This window comes from Catharus ustulatus, chromosome 40 (genome assembly GCF_009819885.2).
Source record: "Catharus ustulatus isolate bCatUst1 chromosome 40, bCatUst1.pri.v2, whole genome shotgun sequence".
Lineage (NCBI taxonomy): Eukaryota > Metazoa > Chordata > Aves > Passeriformes > Turdidae > Catharus > Catharus ustulatus.
The window spans coordinates 725,785-749,081 of NC_046260.1; the positions used below are offsets into that span (position 1 = coordinate 725,785).

General features: G+C 52.3%; 3 protein-coding genes across 3 annotated transcripts in view; 2 read left to right on the forward strand and 1 right to left on the reverse strand.

The window, feature by feature from the left end:
• The window catches only part of LOC117010243 (integrin alpha-X-like), a 36,746-nt gene extending 24,431 nt beyond the window's left edge, over nucleotides 1-12,315 (reverse strand). Inside the window, exons 1-8 of the mRNA XM_033084536.1 lie at nucleotides 12,254-12,315; nucleotides 10,418-10,526; nucleotides 8,970-9,076; nucleotides 6,259-6,323; nucleotides 4,260-4,374; nucleotides 3,308-3,438; nucleotides 1,964-2,109; nucleotides 1,024-1,177 (exon numbers count right to left, since the gene is read on the reverse strand). Coding sequence (XP_032940427.1) covers nucleotides 1,024-1,177; nucleotides 1,964-2,109; nucleotides 3,308-3,438; nucleotides 4,260-4,374; nucleotides 6,259-6,323; nucleotides 8,970-9,076; nucleotides 10,418-10,526; nucleotides 12,254-12,290 — 864 coding nt within the window. The 5' untranslated portion in view covers nucleotides 12,291-12,315. The remainder of the gene's footprint in view (nucleotides 1-1,023; nucleotides 1,178-1,963; nucleotides 2,110-3,307; nucleotides 3,439-4,259; nucleotides 4,375-6,258; nucleotides 6,324-8,969; nucleotides 9,077-10,417; nucleotides 10,527-12,253) is intronic.
• Nucleotides 12,316-14,849: 2,534 nt separating this feature from the next.
• On the forward strand, nucleotides 14,850-17,674 carry LOC117010247 (translational activator of cytochrome c oxidase 1). The gene is made up of 5 exons (XM_033084540.2): nucleotides 14,850-15,149; nucleotides 15,381-15,490; nucleotides 16,409-16,542; nucleotides 16,823-16,979; nucleotides 17,402-17,674. The coding sequence occupies exons 1-5, from the start codon at nucleotides 14,888-14,890 to the stop codon at nucleotides 17,657-17,659; spliced, it is 921 nt and encodes a 306-aa protein (XP_032940431.1). The 5' UTR covers nucleotides 14,850-14,887; the 3' UTR covers nucleotides 17,660-17,674.
• Nucleotides 17,675-22,094: 4,420 nt separating this feature from the next.
• The window catches only part of LOC117010240 (sarcoplasmic/endoplasmic reticulum calcium ATPase 1-like), an 18,958-nt gene continuing 17,755 nt past the window's right edge, over nucleotides 22,095-23,297 (forward strand). The window contains exon 1 of the mRNA XM_033084533.1: nucleotides 22,095-22,112. Within this exon, the coding sequence (XP_032940424.1) occupies nucleotides 22,095-22,112 (18 nt within the window). The remainder of the gene's footprint in view (nucleotides 22,113-23,297) is intronic.

Below are 23,297 nucleotides of genomic sequence, written 5' to 3' on the forward strand. Positions count from 1 at the left end.
CAGGATGGACAGATGGACAGATGGACAGACAGACAGGATGGACCCACAGATGGACACACGGATGGACACACTGATGGACACACGGATGGACAGATGGACACACAGATGGACACACAGATGGACACACGGACAGGATGGGCACACGGATGGTCACTCACCCCGATGGCGTAGCAAGTGACTGCCATGCTCTCGGTCATGGGAATGGACACAAGGATGGACAGATGGACACACAGACAGGATGGACACACAGATGGACACATGGATGGACACATGGATGGACACACAGATGGACACATGGATGGACACACGGATGGACACACAGACAGGATGGACACACAGACAGGATGGACAGATGGACACACAGATGGACACACAGACAGGATGGACACACGGATGGACACAGGGATGGACAGATGGACACACAGACAGGATGGACACACAGACAGGATGGACTCACAGATGGACATACAGATGGACACACAGATGGACACACAGATGTGACCCTGGTGTGGTCACTCACCCCGATGGCGTAGCGAGTGACCGCCATGCGCTTGGCCATGGGGATGGACACAGGGATGGACACAGGGATGGACACACGGACAGGATGGACACACAGACAGGATGGACACACGGATGGTCACACAGACAGGATGGACACACGGATGGACACACAGACAGGATGGACAGATGGACACATGGATGGACACACGGATGGACACACAGACAGGATGGACACACAGATGGACACACAGACAGGATGGACAGATGGACACACGGATGGACACACAGACAGGATGGACACACGGATGGCCACTCACCCCGGTGGCATAGTGAGTGACCGCCATGCGCTCGGCCGTGGGGATGGACACACAGATGGACAGATGGACACAAAGATGGACAGATGGACACACAGACAGGATGGACTCACAGATGGACAGATGGACACAAGGATGGACAGATGGACACACAGATGGACACACAGACAGGATGGACACACAGATGGACACACGGATGGTCACTCACCCCGATGGCGTAGCGAGTGACCGCCATGCGCTCGGCCGCGGGGATCACGTCCGAGTACTCCAGCCTGTCGTCCGTCTTCTCGCCGTCGGTCACCACGACCAGGATCCGCCGGGCGTCCGGCCGCGCCCCCGCGCTGGACACGAACATGTTCTCCCTGCCGGACGGCACGGCGGTCAGCGGGGTGGGGGAGGGCAGGGGAGGGGTCAGCGGGGTCAAGGGAGGGGTCGGTGGGACTGGGGGACAGGGGAGGGGTCAGTGGGGTCAAGGGAGGGGTCAGTGGGGACAGGGGAGTGGTCAGTGGGGCTGGGGAGTGGTCACTGGGGCTGGGGAGTGGTCAGTGGGGTCAAGGGAGGGGTCAGTGGGGTTGGACACAGCTGGGGGAGTGGTCAGTGCAGCCAGGGCTGTGGTCAGCGGTCAGTGGTCAGTGGTCAGTGGGATCAGGGGGTCAGGTCAGTGGTCCGTGGAGTTAGACACAGCTGGGGCAGTGGGCAGTGGTCAGTGTCCAGAGCAGTGGTCAGTATCCAGAGCAGTGGTCAGTGGTCAGTGCTCAGTGGCCGTAGCAGTGGTCAGTGGCCATAGCAGTGCTCAGTGGTCAGTGCTCAGTGGCCGTAGCAGTGCTCAGTGGTCATAGCAGTGGCCAGAGCAGCAGTCAGCAGTCAGCGGTCAGTGGGATCAGGGGGTCAGGTCAGTGGTCAGTGGCCATAGCAGTGGTCAGTGCTCAGTGCTCAGTGCTCAGTGGCCATAGCAGTGGCCAGAGCAGTGCTCAGTGGCCGTAGCAGTGGTCAGTGGCCATAGCAGTGGCCATAGCAGTTGTCAGTGGCCATAGCAGTGGTCATAGCAGTGGTCAGTGGCCATAGCAGTGGTCATAGCAGTGGTCAGTGGCCATAGCAGTGGTCAGAGCAGTGGTCAGTGGCCATAGCAGCGGTCAGTGGTCACTCACAGCACGAACTTGATGGCCGAGGCCGTGCGCGTGGTGCCGGTCAGCTGCCGCACTCCGGCCAGGAGCCGGACGGGGTCCCGGGAGCGCCGGAAATCCCGGAAGGAGAAGTGGACACGGAAGGCGTAGGAGTACTGGACAAGGGAGAACTGGACACACGGACAGAGTGACCAATGGAGAACTGGACACAGGGACAGAGTGACCACCAGGACGGTCACTCCACACCATCCCAATGGTCACTGGAGTACTGGGCAAGGGAGAACTGGACACACGGACAGAGTGACCAAGGGAGAACTGGACAAGGGAGAACTGGACACACGGACAGAGTGACCACCGGGACAGAGTGACCAATGGAGTACTGGACAAGGGAGAACTGGACACACGGACAGAGTGACCAATGGAGAACTGGACAAGGGAGAACTGGACACACGGACAGAGTGACCAATGGAGTAGTGGACAAGAAAGAACTGGACACACAGACAGAGTGACCACCAGGATGGTCACTCCAGACCATCCCAATGACCACTGGAGTACTGGACAAGGGAGAACTGGACACACGGACAGAGTGACCAATGGAGAACTGGACACACGGACAGAGTGACCACCGGGGAACTGGACACACGGACAGAGTGACCAATGGAGTACTGGACAAGGGAGAACTGGACACACGGACAGAGTGACCACCAGGACAGAGTGACCAGTGGAGTACTGGGCAAGGGAGAACTGGACACACGGACAGAGTGACCAATGGGGTACTGGACAAGGGAGAACTGGACACACAGACAGAGTGACCAATGGAGTACTGGACAAGGGAGAACTGGACACACGGACAGAGTGACCACCGGGACAGAGTGACCAATGGAGTACTGGACAAGGGAGAACTGGACACACGGACAGAGTGACCAGTGGGGAACTGGACACACGGACAGAGTGACCACCGGGACAGAGTGACCAATGGAGTACTGGACAAGGGAGAACTGGGCAAGGGAGAACTGGACACACGGACAGAGTGACCACCAGGATGGTCACTCCAGACCATCCCTGATGGCCACAGGAGTACTGGACACATGGACAGAGTGACCACTGGGACAGAGTGACCACAGGAGAACTGGACACACAGACAGAGTGACCAGGGACAGAGTGACCAATGGAGAACTGGACACAGGGACAGAGTGACCACTAGGATGGTCACTCCACACCATCCCAATGGTCACTGGAGTACTGGGCAAGGGAGAACTGGACACAGGGACAGAGTGACCACTGAGATGGTCACTCCAGACCACCCCAGCTGTCCCCAGGTGTGTCCAGGTGTGTCCAGCTGTGTCCCCTCCCCCCGGGTGCGCCCACCTGCGCGTCCGAGCCCCGGAATCGCCGCATGACCTCGGCCAGGAACCGCAGCATGGTCTGGAAATCGCGGGGGACGATGCTGCCGGAGCCGTCCACCAGGAGCGCGATGTCCATCGACAGCGGCGGGCACTCTGCGAGTGACCACTGAGTGACCACAGTGACCACTGACCGCTGAGTGACCGCTGAGTGATCACTGAGTGACCACTGACTGCTGAGTGATCACTGAATGACTGCTGAGTGACCGCTGAGTGACACTGAGTGACACTGAGTGACCACAGTGACCAGAGTGACCACTGACCGCTGAGTGACCGCTGAGTGACACTGAGTGATCACAGTGACCACACAGTGTCCATGGAGAGCGGCGGGCACTCTGCGAGTGACCACAGTGACCAGAGTGACCACTGACTGCTGAGTGACCACTGAGTGACCACTGAGTGACCACTGACTGCTGAGTGACCACTGAGTGATCACTGACTGCTGAGTGACCGCTGAGTGATCACTGAGTGACCACAGTGACCACACAGTGTCCATGGAGAGCGGCGGGCACTCTGCGAGTGACCACTGAGTGACCACTGAGTGACCACTGACTGCTGAGTGACCACTGAGTGACCACAGTGACCACTGACTGCTGAGTGACCGCTGGGTGACCACTGAGTGACCACTGAGTGACCACTGACCGCTGAGTGACCGCTGAGTGACCACTGACCGCTGAGTGACCGCTGAGTGACCACTGAGTGACCACTGAGTGACCACTGACCACTGAGTGACCACTGAGTGACCACTGACCACTGAGTGACCACTGAGTGATACTGAGTGACCACTGAGTGACCACTGAGCAACCCCTGACCCCTGAGTGGTCACTCACCCCAGATGACCATTGGATATTGAATGACCCCAGCTGACCCCTGACCCCAGCTGACCCCCCTGACCCCTGACCCCTGACCCCACTGACCGGGCAGTTTCTCGGGCAGGCTGCCCTGTGGCCGCAGCGCCGTGTCCAGCCGGACGCAGAAGCCGCTCAGGTGGACGTTGGCCCCGCACACCCGGGGACAGGTGGGGCCGCACACCTGGGAGGGGTCAGGGGTCAGAGGTCACACAGGGGTCACACAGGGGTCAGGGGGCAGCGGGGGGTTCACCTCCCAAACCCCCCAAATTTCCCAAATTTCCCAAATTTTGGGGTAAAACCACCCCAAAAAATCACAAAAAAATAAAGAAAATCCCAAAAAAATCCCCCAAAAAATCCCAAAATATCCCCCCAAAAATCCCCCAAAAATCCCAAATATTTCCCCAAAAATCTCCCAAAAAATCCCAAAAAAGCCAAAAAAATCCCCAAAAAAATCTTGAAAAAATAATTTTAAAAAAATCCCCCAAAAATAAAAAAAAATTCCCCAAAAAAATCCCCCAAAAAATCCCAAAAATTCCCCCCCCAAAAAAATCTCCCCCCCCCAAAAAATATTCCCCCAAAAAATCCCCCCAAAAATAAAAAAAAACCCAAAAAAATTAAAAAAATCCCCAAAAAATCCCCCCAAAATCTCAAAACAATCCCCAAAAAAATCCCCAAGAAAATCCCCAAAAAATCCCCCAAAAAATCCCCAAAAAATCCCCAAAAATAAAAAAAAACCCAAAAAAATCCCAAAAAAATCCCAAAATATCCCCAAAAAAAAAAAAAAAAATTCCCCCAAAAATCCCAAAACAATCCCAAAAAAATCCCAAAAAATCCCCCCAAAAATTCCAAAAAAATCCCCAAAAAATCCAAAAAATTCCCCCAACAATCCCCAAATATTTCCCCAAAAATCTCCCAAAAAATCCCAAAAAAGCCCAAAAAATCCCCAAAAAAATCCTGAAAAAATAATTAAAAAAAAATCCCCCAAAAATCAAAAAAAATTCCCCAAAAAATCCCCCCAAAAAATCCCCAAAAAACCTCAAAATAATCCCAAAAATTCCCTAAAAAAATCCCAACAAATCCCCAACAAATCCCCAAAAAAATCCCCAAAAAAATCCCCCCCAAATATCCCAAAAAAATCCCAAAAAATCCCAAAAAATCCCAAAAAAATCCCAAAAAATCCCCCCAAAAAATCCCCAAAAAAACTCAAAATAATCTCAAAAATTCCATAAAAAAATCCCAACAAATCCCCCAAAAATCCCCAAAAATCCCCCCAAAAATAAAAAAAAATCCCAAAAAATCCCCCAAAAAATCCAAAAAAAATCCCTAAAAAATCCCAAAAACTCCCCACAAAAAATCCCCAAAAAATCCCAAAAAATAAAAAAAATAAAAACAAATCCCCCCAAAATCCCCCAAAAATCCCCCAAAAATCCTAAAAAAATCCCCAAAAAATCCCCCCCAAAAATCCCCAAAAATCCCCCCAAAAATCCCAAATATTCCCCCAAAAATCTTCCAAAAAATCCCAAAAAATCCCAAAAAAAATCCCCAAAAAAACCCAAAAAATCCCCAAAAAATCCCAAAAAATCCCCAAAAAATCCCCAAAAAATCCCCCAAAAATCCCAAAAAATCCCAAAAAAATCCCCAAAAATCCCCAAAAAAATCCCAAAAAATCCCCAAAAAATCCCAAAAAATCTCCCAAAAATCCCAAAAAATCCCAAAAAATCCCCCAAAAAATCCCCAAAAAATCCCCAAAAAATCCCCAAAAATCCCCAAAAAATCCCAAAAAATCCCCAAAAAAATCCCAAAAAATCCCCCAAAAAAATCCCCAAAAAAATCCCAAAAAATCCCCAAAAAAACCCAAAAAATCCCCAAAAAATCCCCAAAAAATCCCCAAAAAATCCCAAAAAATCCCCAAAAAATCCCCCAAAAAATCCCAAAAAAATCCAAAAAAATCCCAAAAAACCCCAAAAAAATCCCCAAAAAAATCCCAAATTTTGGGGTTCACCCCCCAACCCCCCAAACCCCCAAATTCCCCCCGAATTTCCCCAAATCCGGATTTTTCTCTCACCAGCACCGAGTCGTCCCCGGCCGCCATCGCCAAGCCCAGCGAGGAATTGACGGCTCCGGAGGGGCCTGGGGGGACACCCCAAATTTGGGGAGGTTTGGGAAATTTGGGGATTTTTAAAATTATTTTTGGGGTTGGGAATTTTGGGAATTTTGGGGAATTTTTGGGGGATTTTATTGGAATTTTGGGGATTTTTGGGGAATTTTTTGAGATTTTTTGGGGATTTTTGGGGAATTTTTTGAGATTTTTTTTGGATTTTATTGGAATTTTTGGGGGATTTTTGGGGAATTTTGGGGAATTTTTGGGGATTTTTTTTGGATTTTTGGGCAAATTTTTGGGGAATTTATTTTTTATTTTTGGGGAATTTTTAGGGTTATTTTTTATTTTTGGGGGAATTTTATTGGAATTTTTGGGGAATTTTTGGGGATTTTTTTGGGAATTCTTAGGGGAATTTTCTGGGATTTTTGGGGGATTTTTTGGGGAATTTTTGAGGAATTTTATTGGAATTTTGGGGGAATTTTATTGGAATTTTTGGGATTTTTTTTGGGATTTTTTAGGGGATTTTGGGGGATTTTTTTTTATTTTTGGAGAATTTTTGGGGAAAATTTGGGTGATTTTTGGGGAATTTTTGGGGGATTTTTGGGGAATTTTGGGTGATTTTTGGGGGATTTTTGGGGAATTTTGGGTGATTTTTGGGGAATTTTTGGGGGATTTTTTGTGGATTTTTTGGGAATTTTTTTGGATTTTTTTTGGGATTTTTTCGGGAATTTTTTTGGGAATTTTTGGGGAATTTTACTGGAATATTTGGGATTTTTTTTATTTTTGGGGGAATATTTGGGGAATTTTGGGGGATTTTTGGGGATTTTTTAGGGAAGTTTTTTGGGATTTTTAGGGAATTTTGGGGGAGATTTTTGGAGAATTTTTTGGGAATTTTTTGGAATTTTTTTTTATTTTTGGGGAATTTTGGGGATTTTTTTGGGGAATTTTTGGGGGTTTTTTTGGGAGATTTTTGGGAATTTTTTGGGAATTTTGAGGGTTTTTTGGGAAGAATTTTTGGGGGAATTTTATTAGAATTTTTTGGGATTTGGGGGGGAAGTTTTGGGGATTTTTTGGGTTTTTTTAGGGGGATTTTTGGGAATTTTTTTTGATTTTTGGGGAATTTTGGGGAATTTTTGGGGGGATTTTTTTTGGAATTTTGGGGGGATTTTTGGGGGAATTTTTTGGGGCATTTTTGCAGAATTTTATTGGAATTTTTGGAATTTTTTGGGGGGGGAATTTTTGGGGATTTTTTTGGGATTTTTGGTGAATTTTATGGGAATTTTTTTGAATTTTGGGGAATTTTTGGGGGGATTTTGGGTTATTTTGGGTCTGTTTTTGGGGTTGATTTTTGGGTCGATTTTGGGGAATTTTGGGGTTGATTTTTTGGGGATTATTTTGGGTATTTTGGGGTTTATTTTTGGGTATTTTTGGATGGTTTTTGGGTGTTATTTTTGGGTATTTTGGGTCAGTTTTTGGGGAATTTTGGGGCTGATTTTTGGGTGGATTTTGGGGTTTATTTTTGGGTATTTTTGGGTGGATTTTGGGCAGTTTTGGGCTGATTTTTGGGTTGATTTTTGGCTGGATTTTGGGGTTTATTTTTGGGTGGATTTTGGGTATTTTTGGGTGGATTTTGGGCAATTTTGGGCGGATTTTTGGGTGGATTTTGGGGGATTTTTGGGTGGATTTTGGGCAATTTTGGGTCAGTTTTTGGGGCTGATTTTGGGTCAGTTTTGGGGTTTATTTTCAGGTATTTTGGGGTTTATTTTTGGGTGGATTTTGGGCTGATTTTTGGGTATTTTTGGGCAGTTTTGGGCTGATTTTTGGCTGGATTTTGGGGTTTATTTTTGGGTTAATTTTTGGGTATTTTTGGGTTGATTTTGGGCAGTTTTGGGTCAGTTTTGGGGTTGATTTTTGGGTGGATTTTGGGGTTTATTTTTGGGTATTTTTGGGTCAGTTTTTGGGGAATTTTTGGGTGGAATTTGGGCAGTTTTGGGCTGATTTTTGGGTGGATTTTGGGGAATTTTGGGTCAGTTTTGGGGTTTATTTTTGGGCTGATTTTTGGGTGGATTTTGGGGTTTATTTTTGGGTATTTTGGGTCAGTTTTGGGGGAATTTTGGGTGGATTTTGGGGAATTTTGGGGTTGATTTTTTGGGGTTTATTTTTGGGTATTTTTTGGTGGATTTTGGGGAATTTTGGGGCTGATTTTTGGGTGGATTTGGGGGATTTTTCAGTTGATTTTTGGGCGGATTTGGGCAATTTTTGGGGCTGATTTTTGGGTGGATTTTGTTGTTTATTTTTGGGTATTTTTGGGTGGATTTTGGCAGTTTTGGGGTTTATTTTTGGGTGGATTTTGGGGTTTATTTTTGGGTATTTTTGGGTGGATTTTTGGGTAATTTTTGGTTGATTTTTGGGTGGATTTTGGGCAGTTTTGGGGCTGATTTTTGGGATTTATTTTTGGGTATTTTTGGGCGGATTTTGGTTGATTTTTGGGCGGATTTTGGGGAATTTGGGGTTGATTTTTTTGGGATTTATTTTTGGGTATTTTTGGCAGTTTTGGGCTGATTTTTGGGTGGATTTTGGGGTTTATTTTTGGGTATTTTTGGGTGGATTTGGGGGTTTATTTTTGGATATTTTTGGGTATTTTTGGGCGGATTTTGGGAAATTTTGGCTCTCACCTCTGACCTGCAGCTGCTCACATTCCCCGGACCGGAGCCCGCAGCGGAACACGGAGCCGGAGTCGTTGGCGCCGGGGCCGCGCGCCAGGGGCGCCCCGACCAGGACCCTGGAATTGGGAAATTCGGGATTTTTTGGGAATTTTGGGATTTTTGGGAATTTTTGGGGTGATTTTGGAGGGATTTTGGGGAATTTTTGGGGAATTTTTAGGGGTTTTTTGGCGTTTTTTGGGGATTTTTTGGGAATTTTTGGGATTTTTTTTTAATTTTTGGGGATTTTTTTTAATTTTTGGAATTTTTTGGGGAATTTTGGGGATTTTTTGGCAATTTGGGGAATTTTTGGGGTGATTTTGGGTAATTTGGGGAATTTTTGGGAATGTTTCTGAATTTTTGGGGATTTTCTAGAATTTTGGGGTGATTTTGGAAGTTTTTGGTGAATTTTCAGGGAATTTTGGGGAATTTGGGGATTTTGGGGGTTATTTTGGGCAGATTTCAGGTAATTTTGGGGTTTTGGGGCTGATTTTGAGCAGATTCTGGGTAATTTGGGGGCTGATTTTGGTAATTTTGGTTTTTTTGGGCTGATTTTGGGTTGATTTCAGGTGATTTGGGGATTTTTTGGGGTTATTTTTGGTAATTTTGGGTGATTCTGGGGTTATTTTAGGTGATTTGGGGGTAATTTTGGGTGATTTTGGGCTGATTTTGGGATTTTTTGGCTGATTTCAGATGATTTTGAGCTGATTTCAGGTAATTTTTGGTTTTTTGGGCTGACTTTAGGTTATTTTGAGCTGATTTTGGGCTGATTTTGGGTTTTTTGGGCTGATTTTGGGATTTTTGAACTGATTTCAGGTAATTTTTGGGGTTTTTTGGGCTGATTTTGGGATGTTTTGGGCTGATTTTGGGATTTTTTGGGCTGATTTTGGGATTTTTTTGGCTGATTTCAGATATTTTCGGGTTTTTGGGGGCTGATTTTGGGGATTTTTTTGAGCTGATTTTGGATTTTTTGGGCTGATTTTGGGGGGTTTTGGCTGATTTCAGATATTTTTGGGTTTTTTGGGCCAATTTTGGTTTTTTTGAGCTGATTTTGGACATTTTTTTGGGCCGATTTTGGGATTTTTTTGGGCTGATTTTGGGTTTTTTTGGGCCGATTTCGGGATTTTTTGGCTGATTTCAGATGATTTTTAGCCGATTTCAGATATTTTTTGGTTTTTTTGGGCCGATTTTGGGATTTTTTGAGCTAATTTCAGATATTTTTGGGTTTTTTGGGCCAATTTTGGTTTTTTTGAGCTGATTTTGGTTTTTTTGGGCCGATTTTGGGATTTTTTTGGGCCGATTTTGGGGTTTTTTGGCTGATTTCAGATGATTTTGAGCCGATTTCAGGTATTTTTTGGGTTTTTTGGGCCGATTTCGGGATGTTTTGGCCGTTTTTGGGTTTTTTTGTGTCCCCAGCTCACCAGCCGTCCGCGCCGCTCCCGAACTGCGCCACGCTGGCCCCGAACTCGGCGTCGGCGTCGCCGCGGAAAACGAGCGGGGACTCGAGATCCAGGGCACGGCACAGCAGGGCTGGGGACAGAGGGGACAGGTGACACCTGGGGACACCTGGGGACAGGTGAGGGACACACCTGGGGACACCTGGGACAGGTGAGGGACACACCTGGGGACACCTGGGGACACCTGGGGACACCTGGGACAGGTGAGGGGACACCTGACGGGGTCACACCTGAGCTGGGGGGGTCACACACCTGTCCCCAAATCCCCCCCAATGTCCCCCCAAATTGACCCAAATGTCCCCAATCCCCTTAATGTCCCCACTGTCCCCAAATATCCCTGGATGTCCTCAATGTCCCCTGAGTGTCCTCAGTGTCCCCAATCCCCCCAGTGTCCCCAAATGTCCTTGGATGTCCTCAGTGTCCCAAATGTCCCTAAATGTCCCCAATGTCCCCAATCCCCTCAGTGTCCCCAATCCCCTGGATGTCCCCAATATCCCAAAAGTCCCCAAATTGTCCCCAGTGTCCCCTCAGTGTTCCCAATGTCCCCAATGTCCCCATAGTCCTCCTATGTCCCCAATGTCCCCAAATTCCTCAAATTCCCCCAAATGTCCCCAATGTCCCCAATCCCCTCAGTGTCCCCAATGTCCCCAAATTGTCCCAAATAGCCTCAATGTCCTCACTGTCCCCAATGTCCCAAATGTCCTTGGATGTCCTCAGTGTCCCCAGTGTCCCCAAATGTCCCCAATGTCCCAAATTCCGCCACTGTCCCCAAATCCCCCCAATGTCCCCAATGTCCTCAATGTCCTCAAATGTCCCCAATGTCCCCAATATCTCCTGAGTGTCCCCAAATGTCCCCAAAGTGTCAATCCCCCTGATGTCCCTGGATGTCCCCAAGTGTCCTCAGTGTCCTCAATGTCCCCAATGTCCCCAATCCCCCTCAATCCTCCCAATGTCCCCTGAGTGTCCCCATTGTCCTCAATGTCCCCAATCCCCTCAATGTCCCTGGATGTCCTCAATGTCCCCAAATCCCCCCAATCCCTTCAATGTCCCCAGTGTCCCCTCAGTGTCCCCAATGCCCTTGGATGTCCCCAAATCCCCCTCAGTGTCCCCAATGTCCTCCCAATGTCCCCAATCCCCTGAGTGTCCCCAATGTCCCCAATCCTGTCAATGTCCCCAATGTCCCCAATGTCCCCAAATTGTCCCAAATGTCCCCAATCCCTTGAGTGTCCCCTGATGTCCCCTGAGTGTCCCCAGTGTCCCCAATGTCCCCAGTGTCCTCAATGTCCCCTGAGTGTCCCCAATGTCCCCAAATGTCCCCAGTGTCCTCAAATCCCCTCAATGTCCCCAAATGTCCCCAATGTCCCCAATCCCTTGAGTGTCCCCTGAGTGTCCCCACTGTCCCCAATGTCCCCAAATGTCCCCACTGTCCCTAAAGTCCCTGGATGTCCCCAATCCCCTCAGTGTCCCCAATGTCCCCAATGTCCCCCCAATGTCCCCAAATGTCCCCAATGTCCCAAATCTGCCCAATGTCCCCAAAATGTCCCCAATCCCCTCAGTGTCCGCAGTGTCCCCAATGTCCCCAATGTCCCCAACCCCTCCAGTGTCCCCAATGTCCCCAAAGCCCTTGGATGTCCCCAAATGTCCTCAGTGTCCCCAAATCCCCTCAATGTCCCCAAATGTCCCCAAATATCCCCAATGTCCCCAATCCTGTCACTGTCCCCAATCCCCTCAATGTCCCCTGAGTGTCCCCAGTGTCCCCAGTGTCCCCCCAGTGTCCCCACCTGTCCCCAGTGTCCCCACCTGTCCCCAGCAGCACCAGCAGCTCCCGGGGCTCCATCGCGGCTCCTCCGGGGGCCCCAAAAACCCGAAATGGAGAAGTTTGGGGGTGGGGGAGGGGCAGGAAGGGCTGGGGGGGGGAGGGGCAGGAAGGGCAAAGGGGGGGAGGGGCAGGAAGGGCAAAGGGGGCGGGGCTAAAAAAATTTTGGGGTGAGAAAAGGCCAAAAAAGGCAAAAAAAAAATTAAAAAAAATTTAAAAAAAAGTGGGGGAGGGGCTGTGAAATGAGGGGGGGGAGGGGAAATTTTGGGGTGCGCGGGGTCCCCTCCCCCCCCCCCCCCCCATTTCACAGCCCCTCCCCCCCCCCCCGAGCGGAGGCGGCGGTGACGTCATCGGCGGGGAGCGCGCGCCAAGGGGGGGGGAGGGGGGGGGAGGGGGAGGAACCGCATCCCGTGGGGGGAGGGGCGGGGGGGGGAGGGGGGATGGGGTCGAGCTGTGTGTCCGTCTGTCTGTGTGTCCATCCCTGTGTCCACCTGTCCCTATGTCCATCTGTCCTGTCCGTGTGTCCATCCCCGTGTCCACCTGTCCTTCCTGTCCATCCCTGTGTCCACCTGTCCGTGCGTCCATCTGTCCATCCCATCTGTCCGTCCCTCTTGTCCATCCATCCCCGTGTCCATCTGTCCTTCTGTCCGTCCCTGTGTCCATCTGTTCGTCTGTCCATCTGTCCTGTCCGTGTGTCCATCTGTCCATCCCCGTGTCCATCTGTCCCTCCTGTCCATCCCTGTGTCCATTTGCATGTCCGTCTGTCCATCCTCTTTTCCGTTCATTCCCATGTCCATCTGTCCATCCCATCTGTCTGTCCCTCCTGTCCATCCATCCTTGTGTCCATCTGTCCATCCCCGTGTCCACCTGTCCATCCCTGTGTCCATCTGTCCATCCCCATGTCCTTGTGTCCACCCCTGTGTCCATCCCCACATCTATCCATGCATCCATCCCCCCGTGTCCATCTGTCCATCCCTCCTGTCCATCCCTGTGTCCATCCTCGTGTCCATCCCTGTGTCCATCTGTCCCTGTGTCCATCCCCGTGTCCATCTGTCCCTGTGTCCATCTATCCCTCCTGTCCATCCCCTTTTCCATCCATCCCTGTGTCCATCTGTCCATCCCCGTGTCCTTCTCTCCATCCATCCCCTCGTGTCCACTCCCATGTCCATCTGTCCCTGTGTCCATCCCTGTGTCCATCTGTCCCTCCTGTCCATCCCTTTTTCCATCCATCCCCGTGTCCATCTGTCCATTCATCCTCGTGTCCATCCCCGTGTCCATCTTTCCCTGTGTCCATCTCTGTGTCCATCCCCATGTCCATCTGTCTGTCCTTGTGTCCATCCCTGTGTCCATCTGTCCCTCCTGTCCATTCCCATGTCCGTGTGTCCATCCCCGTGTCCATCCCCGTGTCCATCTGTCCCTGTGTCCATCTGTCCCTGTGTCCATCTGTCCCTGTGTCCATCCCTGTGTCCATCTGTCCCTCCTGTCCATTCCCATGTCCGTGTGCCCATCCCCGTGTCCATCCCTGTGTCCATCTGTCCCTGTGTCCATCCCTGTGTCCATCTGTCCCTCCTGTCCATTCCCATGTCCCTGTGTCCATCCCCGTGTCCATCCCTGTGTCCATCTGTCCATCCTGTCCATCCCTCCTGTCCATCCCTGTGTCCCTCTGTCCATTCATCCTCGTGTCCATCCCCATGTCCATCTTTCCCTGTGTCCATCTCTGTGTCCATCCCCATGTCCATCTGTCTGTCCTTGTGTCCATCCCTGTGTCCATCTGTCCCTCCTGTCCATCCCCATGTCCGTGTGCCCATCCCCGTGTCCATCCCCGTGTCCATCTGTTCCTGTGTCCATCCCCGTGTCCATCTGTCCATCTGTCCATCCCCTTTTCCATCATCCCTGTGTCCCTCTGTCCATCCACCCCCCTGTCCACCCCCCTGTCCGTCTGTCCTTCCCCTCCCCCACCCCCCACCCCCGCCCTTCCCCCCCTCCCTGGGACCGGACACTGCGGCCGGACACGGGACCGGACACGGCAGCGGTCACTGCCTGGTGACTCAGGGTCACGGGGGGTCACTGTGGTCACTCAGGGTGGGGTCACCGTGGTGACTCAGGGTCACACAGGGAGGGGTCACTGGGGAGGGGTCAGTGTGGTCACTCAGGGAGGGGTCACTCATGGAGGGGTCACTCATGGAGGGGTCACTCAGGGAGGGGTCACTCAGGGAGGGTCACTCTGTGGTCACTCAGGGAGGGGTCACTCAGGGAGGGTCACTCTGTGGTCACTCAGGGGGTCACTCACTGCCCACGCCCCTCCGCAGTGACCCCCCCTCTCCCTCATTACGTCATCAATCATTACGTCACCTTCCTTATATGCACAGAAGGGGCGTGGCTATGCAAACAAAGCAATAACGTCACATGCAAAACATTAATAAAAATGAAGGGGGCGTGGTTATGCAAATAAATCCTTATAACTTAAAATAAGGGGCGTGGTTATGCAAATCACGGCGCGACGCGGCGCGCCGGGACCGGAAGTGCACAGAGCAGGAAGAGCACCGGAAACGGAAGTTCTCAGTAACAGGAAGTGCGCCGGAAACGTAAGCGCGCCGAAACCGGAAGTGCAGCCCGCAATGGCGGCGCTGGGGCTGCGCTTGCCGGGACTGGGCCGCGCCCCGGTTCTGGGGTGCCGGGGGATCCCGGGGCTGGGCCCGGCCCCGGTTCTGGGGTGCCGGGGGCTCCCCCCGGGGCTCGGGGCGGTTCCGGTGCCGCCGGGCCGGAGCATGGCCGGACACAACCGCTGGTCCAAGGTGCGGAACGTGAAGGGCCCGCGGGACGCGGAGCGGAGCCGCCTCTTCCAGAGGATGTCGCAGCTGCTGAGGGCGGCGGCCAGAGGTGTCGCGACAGGGCGGGGCTGTCGCGACAGGGAGGGCGCTGGGGGCGGCGCGGCAGAGGGGGAGGAGGGGGTGAGGGGGCACGGGGCTGTCGCGATAGAGGGGACACTGGGACAGCCGGACACGGATTTATCGCGACGCTGGGGTATCGTGACACAAGGACATGGGGCTATCGGGCTCTCAGGATCCAGGGCTATCGCGACATGGGGCTATCGCGACATGTCGCCCGCAGAGGGGGGCCCGGAGCCGTCGCTGAACCCGGCGCTGGCCGCGGTGATCCAGCAGTGCCGCAGCCACAACATGCCCAAGGCCACCATCGAGGGAGCGCTGCGGTCAGTGCGGGTGAGTGACCATGAGTGACCGCTGAGTGACTGCTGAGTGACCCCTGAGTGACCGCTGAGTGACCGCTGAGTGACCCTGAGTGACCACTGAGTGACCACTGAGTGACTGCTGAGTGACCCCTGAGTGACACCTGAGTGACCCTGAGTGACCGCTGAGTGACTGCTGAGTGACCCCTGAGTGACCGCTGAGTGACTGCTGAGTGACCCTGAGTGACCACTGAGTGACCGCTGAGTGACACTGAGTGACCCCTGAGAGACCGCTGAGTGACTACTGAGTGACCCTGAGTGACCGCTGAGTGACCAATGAGTGACCCCTGAGTGACCACTGAGTGACCTCTGAATGACCGGTGAGTGACCCTGAGTGACCATGAGTGACCTCTGAGTGACACCTAAGTGACCACTGAGTGACCCCTGAGTGACCAATGAGTGACCCTGAGTGACCAATGAGTGACCCCTGAGTGACCAGTGAGTGACCCCTGAGTGACTGCTGAGTGACTGCTGAGTGACCGCTGAGTGACCCCTGAGTGACCCTGAGTGACCCCTGAGTGACCGCTGAGTGACCCTGAGTGACTGTGGGCAGGGAGGTTAATTTGCATAACCCTGCCCCTTATCTGAGCCTAAAGGATGACATCATCGCCTTATTTACATAACCACGCCCCTTAGTGAGTCTAAAGAGTGATGTCATTGCTTTGTTTGCATAACCACGCCCCTTTAACCATAAAAGGCAGTTGGAGGCGGAGCCAGGGAGATGGGGTGATGTAATGTGACTGATTTGCATAACCACGCCCCCATTTCGGGGGTTTGGGGGTCACTGACCCTCCCAGGCCAAACTGACCGCTCTGTCCGGGGTGTCCAGGCCTCACTGACCACTCTGTCCGGGGTGTCCAGGCCTCACTGACCGCTCTCTCTCCGGCCACAGGAGCGTCCGGCCGCCGTGTCCAGGCTGCTGCTGGAGGCGCGGGGCCCGGGGGGGTCAGTGCTGCTGCTGGACGTGCTGACCGACAACGTCCGGCGCTGCCAGGCCGAGCTCAAGGAGCTGCTGGGACACCACGGGTCAGTGCTGACCACTGGGAGGGGGAGGGGTCAGTGCTGACCACTGGGAGGGGCAGGGGTCACACAGGGGCATTTGGGGACACTCTGGACACCTGGTGGTCACTCAGGGTCCCAGTGGTCACTCAGGGCCTCACTGACCACCAGAGGTCACTCAGGGTCCCAGTGGTCACTCAGGGCCTCACTGGCCCCCAGTGGTCACTCAGGGTCCCAGTGGTCACTCAGAACCTCACTGACCCCCAGTGGTCACTCAGGGTGTCACTGACCCCCAGTGGTCACTCAGGGCCTCGCTGACCACCGGTGTCCGGCATGGATTTGAACCCGTGGGCGTGGTCCGAGTGTCCGGCCGGACTTTGGCCATGGAGGCCGCGCTGGAGGCGGCCGCGGTGGCCGGAGCCCAGGACGTGGTGGCCGAGGACGAGGATGCGGCCGAGCTCAAGGTGGGCGGCGGTCAGCGGGGGCTCCGGCCACTCACTGACCATCACTGGTGGTCACTCTGTGGTCACTGGTCAGCGGGGGCTCCGGCCACTCACTGACCATTGCTGGTGGTCCCCAATGGTCAGTGGTCACTTCCTGAGTGTCCCCAATGACCACTCACCACCCCACTGACCTCTGACCATCCCCACTGACCCCTTGACCTCCCCACTGACCCCTTGACCTCCCCACTGACCCCTTGACCACCCCACTGACCCCTTGACCTCCCCACTGACCCCTTGCCCTCCCCCTTGACCACCCCACTGACCCCTTGACCACTCCCACTGACCTCTTCACCACCCCACTGACCCCTTGCCCTCCCCACTGACCCCTTGACCTCCCCACTGACCACTCCCACTGACCACTGCCCCCTCTGTGTCCCCCCCAGTTCCTGTGTGACCCCTCGGCCCTCAGGAGTGTCCGGCAGGGCCTGGTGGACGCGGGGCTCCGGCCGCTCTCGGCCGCCGTCGAGTTCGTGCCGCGGTCACCGCTGGCCTTGGCCGAGGGTCCGAGGGCCGCGGCCGAGCGGCTCCTGCGGGCTCTGGCCGAGTGGCCGGACATTGTCCGGCTCTACCACAACGTCCAGGACGGGCCGGACGTCACCGGCGGTCACTCGGCTCCGGCCGCGCCCACCGAGGGTCAATAAACGGTTGGTGAGGTTTGGAGTGGTCAGTGGTCATTGGGGGTGGTCAGTGGGGTGGTCACTGGTCATCTGGGGTGGCCAGTGGTCATTGGGGGTGGTCAGTGGGGTGGTCAGTGGTCATTGAGGGTGGTCAGTGGTCATTTGGAATGGTCATTGGGCTTTGGGGTTGGTCAGTGGTCATTGGGGGTGGTGAGTGGTCATTGGGGTTGGTCAGTGGTCATTGGGGGTGGTCAAAGGGTCATTGGAGTGGTCAAGAAATTACCAGGGGTCATTGGGGGTGGTCAGTGGTCATTTTGGGTTGGTCAGTGGCCATCAAGAACAAAGAACACCCAACACTCATCGAGGAGTGACCAAAACCCCCCGGGCGCCTCCGGCCGCGGTCGTTTATTGGAGTGACCCCAGCCCCGGTCACTCGTCCGAGCCCGCGGGGCTGCCCAGGAAGAGGCCGGAGTAGCCAAAGGTCAGCGCGGCTCCGTCCTCTTCGTCCTCCTCATCCTCGTCCTCCTCGTCCTCCTCGTGGTCATCGTGGTCATCGTGGTCATCCTCGTCCTCCTCGTCCTCCTCCTCCGCGGCCGGCCGGCGCCGCGAGCGGTCAGCGCCGCCTCTCAGGCCGCTCCCGTCCGGCCCGCGGTCATCCCGCGCCGGACCCGGCTCGCCGGGCGGCCGGAGAGCGCCGGACGTCGGCGTGGGGGCGGCGCGGGGCCGAGAACCGGCCGGCCTTGACCATTGGTCATCGCTCGGGCCGAGCGCTCTTCCTGCGGATGACCATTGGTCATCTCTGGCTGCTGCTGACCACTGGTCATCCTTCAACCCAACCGGCTTCGACTCCACTGACCATTGGTCATCTTTGGGTGCTGTTGACCATTGGTCATCCTTCAACCCAATTGGCTTCGATTCCACTGACCACTGGTCATCCGTGGCCGCCGCTGACCACGGCTCCTCCTTCAACGCCACCGGCTTCGACTCCACTGACCACTGGTCATCCGTGGCCGCCGCTGACCACTGCTCCTCCTTCACCCTCATCACCTTGGTTGCCGCTGACCACTGGTCATCCTTTAACACCGCCGGCTTCGATTCCGCTGACCACTGGTCATCCTTCAACCCAATTGGCTTTGATTCTGCTGACCACTGGTCACCTCTACCCGCTGTTGACCATTGGTCATCTTTTAACCCAACTGGTCTTGATTCCGTTGACCATTGGTCATTCTTCAACCCAATTGGCTTCGATTCTGCTGACCATTGGTCATCTCTGCCTGCTGCTGACCACTGGTCATCCTTCAACCCAATTGGCTTCGATTCTGCTGACCACTGGTCATCTCTGGGTGCTGCTGACCACTGGTCATCCTTCAACCCAACTGATCTTGACTCTGTTGACCACTGGTCACCCTTCAACCCAACCGGCTTCGATTCCGTTGACCATTGGTCATCTCTGCCCACCGTTGACCATTGGTCATCCTTCAACCCAACTGATCTTGATTCTGCTGACCACTGGTCATCTCTCCCTGCTGATCTTGACTCTGCTGACCACTGGTCATCTCTCCCCGCCGATCTTGACTCTGCTGACCACTGGTCATCTCTACCCGCCGATCTTGACTCCGTTGACCACTGGTCATCTCTCCCTGCTGATCTTGACTCTGCTGACCACTGGTCATCTCTGCCTGCCGATCTTGACTCTGCTGACCACTGGTCATCTCTGCCTGCCGATCTTGACTCTGTTGACCACTGGTCATCCTTCCCGCCGCCCCTGCCCGCTCTGCCCCTGACCGCCCGGGCCCTGCGGACGGTCCTGGCGGCGGCGTGGGCGGCGGTTTCGGCCGCGCGCCGGTGTCCGAGCAGGCGGGCGAGCAGGAATCGCCGCTGGCCGCGGGCCTGCAGCCACTTGGCCTCGGTGCGGGCGAGCTCGTCGCAGAGCGCGCCGTTCTCCAGCACCAGCGCCCGCGCCGCGCGGCGCAGCCGGCGGAAACGCTGCCGGTAACGCTCGGCCGGGCGCGGCCGCGGGCGCGGCATGGTGGGAGAGAGGGGAAAAAGGGGCTGGGGAGAGAGAGAGAAAATGGGGAAAAATGGGAAAAAATTAGAAAAAAATTGGGGAAAAATTGGGAAAAATTAGGAAATAAAATGGGAAAAATTAGGAAAAAATGGGGGGAAATTGGGGGGAAATTTGGGAAAAATTTGGGGAAAAAACAGGGAAAAATTGGGGGAAAGTTTGGGGGAAAGTTGGGGAAAAATTGAGAGAAAATGGGAAAAAATGGGAAAAATTACAGAAAAATCAGAAAAAAATTGGGGGAAAATTAGGAAAAAATTAGGGGAAAATTGGGAAAAATTAGGAAAAAAATGGGGAAAAAATGAAAAAAAAAATGGGGAAAATAGGGAAAAATTGGGGGAAATTGGGAAAAAATTGGGAAAAATTTAGGAAAAAATTAAGAAAAAAATGGGGGAAATTTGGGGAAAATTTAGGGGAAAATAGAAAAAAAATAAGAAAAAAATTGGGAAAAATTGGGGGAAAATTGGGAAAAATTAGGAAAAAAATTGGGAAAAATTGGGGAAAAATTGAGGAAATTAGGAAAAAATTGGGAAAGAAATGGGGGAAAATTAGGAAAAAATCAGAAAAATTGGGGGAAATTTGTGGAAAAATTAGGGGAAAATTGAGGAAGAAAATTGGGGGAAATTTGGAGGAATTTAGGAAAAAATGGAGAAAAATTTGGGAGAAATTAGGAAAAAAATTAGGAAAAAATTGGGAAAAATTAGGAAATAAATGGGAAAAATTGGGGGAAATTTGGGGGAATAAGGAGAAAATTGGGGAAAATTTTGGGGAAAATTGATTAAAAAACGGGAAAAATTAGGAAAATTTAGGGAAAAATTGGGGGAAAATTAAGGGAAATTGGTAAAAATTAGGGAAAAAATGAAGAAAGAAATTGGAAAAAATAGGGGAAAAATTGGGGAAAATTGAGAAAAAAATGTGGGAAAATTGTGAAAAAATTGGGGAAAATATTGGGAAAAAATTGGGGTTGGGGTGGAGGGAATTGGGGGAAATTGGCATAAATTGACCCAAATTTGGCAGAAATTGGGAGAAAACGGCATAAATTGAACCAAAATTGGCAAAAATCGGCACAAAATTGGGGGAAATCGGAACAAATCGTCCAAAATTGGGCTCAGAAAAGGGAAAATCGGGAAAACGCGGGGGGGGATCTGAGGGGACAGCGCCGGTTGATGGGGAATCAATCAATCAATCGATCGATCGATCCGCGGGGCCGGGATCGATTCACGGCGGCCTCGGGGATTTCCCCTCCCTCCCCCCGCTCCTTCCCCGCGGGTTTTGGGGCGAAAAGCGGAGATTTTGGGGCAAAAATCGGCGATTTTGGGACTCACCGGGGGCCGGAACAGAGCGGGCGCAACCGGAAGTGAGCGCGGGGGGAACGGAAGTGCGGGAACACCGCCGGAAGCGAGGGGCGAGAGCCAGAAAAACTGCCAAAAAATGGAAATTTGACCTTAAAAAATTGTCCAAGGCTCAATTTTAGAGCCCTTATTGCATCACAACTTCCCCCTTCGATCCCAATTTGCCGCTTTTTAGGGTTTTTTCGCGTTAAACAAGCGGCTATTTCCGCTCGGAGCCGCTCTGGCCTGCTCGGAGGACCGCGGGTTCCGTTGCGTTAACGAAGCCCCGTCAGCTCTGGGGTGACTTCCGGTCCGCGCCGCCACTCTTCCGCTTCCTCTCTGTGGTAACTTCCGGTTGGAGACGCTCTGGCCGCCTTGGAGGACCGGAAGTCCCCGTTATTCCCAACGATCCCTCTCATCTCTATGGTCCTTTCCCATTGAGGCCCATTGGAGCCGCTCTGGCCCGCTTGGAGGACTCGCCTCCCTCTCGTTGCCTCCCGAATTTTCTGCCTCCCAAATTCCGAATTTTCCCCCAAAACTCCGCAATTTTTGGGGTCCAAATCGCTTTTTTTTTGGCCTCATCCCGAATCAAGCTCCCCCTCTCCGAGTTTTTGGTGCCAAAACTCCCAAACTCCCCTTTTTTCACCCCAAATCCCCCAATTTTCATCCCAATTCTCCATTTTTTGTCCAAATTTCTCGTTTTTCCCTCCAAAATTTCCCTCTTTTTGTCCAAAATCCTTTTAAACTCCCCAATTTCATCCAAACTCCCCAATTTTCACCCAAACTCCCCACTTTTTGTCCAAAATTCTCATTTCTCCCTCCAAAATTTCATTTTTTTGTCCAAAATCCCCCCAAATTCCCGATTTTTCACCCCAAAATTCCCTTTTTTATTTTAAATTTTTTATTTTATTTTATTTTTTTTCCCCTCTCTCCCCTCCCCCTCCTCTCCGGACCCCGCCCCTCCCCCGCCCCTCCCCCACCCTCCCCCCGGGTTGGGGGCGGGGCCGCTCCCAAATTCCCGGGAAATCGCCCCAAAACTCGGGTGGGGGAGGGGCGGCCTCGGACCATGGAGGGCGAGCCCCAGGTAGGGGGGGGAGGGGAAACCCGGGCGGGATTTTGGGGCGATTTTGGGACTTTTCGGGCAAGTTCGGAGCCTTTTCCGGGTGGGGGAGGGGAGGAGCCGGGCGGATTTTGGGGAAATTTGGGGAAATTTTGGGAAATTTGGGGATTTTGGGGGGTCCTGGAGTGAATTTTGGGATTTTTTGGGGGGTCCTGGAGTGAATTTTTGGGAACTTTTGGGTTCCCGGAGTGAATTTTGGGAATTTTTGGGAATTTTTTGGGGGTCCCAGTGTTAAATTTGGGGATTTTTTGGGTTTCTTGGAGTCAATTTTGGGGAGTTTTTGGGGAATTTTGGGGTTGTGGATTGAATTTTTGGAAATTTTGGGGAGTCCTGGAGTGAATTTTGGGAATTTTTCGGAGTCCCAGAGTTAAATCCGGGGATTTTTTGGGAAATTTTGGCGTCCCAGGGTGAACTTTGGGAAATTTTGGGGGGTGCTGGAATGAATTTTGGGAATTTCGGGGTTCCCAGAGGGAATTTTTGGGAACTTTTGGGTTCCTGGAGTGAATTTTGGGGAGTTTTTGGGAATTTTGGGGGATCCTAGAGTTAAATTTGGGGATTTTTGGGGAAATTTGGGGATCCCAGAGGGAATTTTGGGGAATTTTGGGATTCCCTGTTCTCCCAGTTTGCTCCCAGTGCTCCCAGTTGCATTTTGACCATTCCCAGTTGGATTTTTGGGGTTCCCAGTTGGATTTTGACCATTCCCAGTTGGATTTTCGGGATTCCCAGTTGGATTTTCGGGATTCCCAGTTCTCCCAGTTCCCTCCCAGTTTGTTCCCAGTGCTCCCAGTTGCATTTTGACCATTCCCAGTTGGATTTTGAGAGTTCCCAGTTGGATTTTTGGGATTTCTGGGATTCCCAGTGGGATTTTCGGGACTCCCAGTTGGTTTTTCGGGATTCCCAGTTCCTTCCCAGTTTGCTCCCAGTGCTCCCAGTTAAATCCCAGTATTCCCAGTTGGATTTTTGGGATTCCAAGGTGGTTTTTGATTATTTCCAGTTGGATTTTGGTGATTTCCCGCAGGATTTTGACCGTTTTAAGTTGGATTTTGACCGTTCCCAGTTGGATTTTCGGGATTTCTGGGATTCCCGGTTGGATTTTCACCGTTCCCAGTTCTCCCAGTTCCCTCCCAGTTTGCTCCCAGTGCTCCCAGT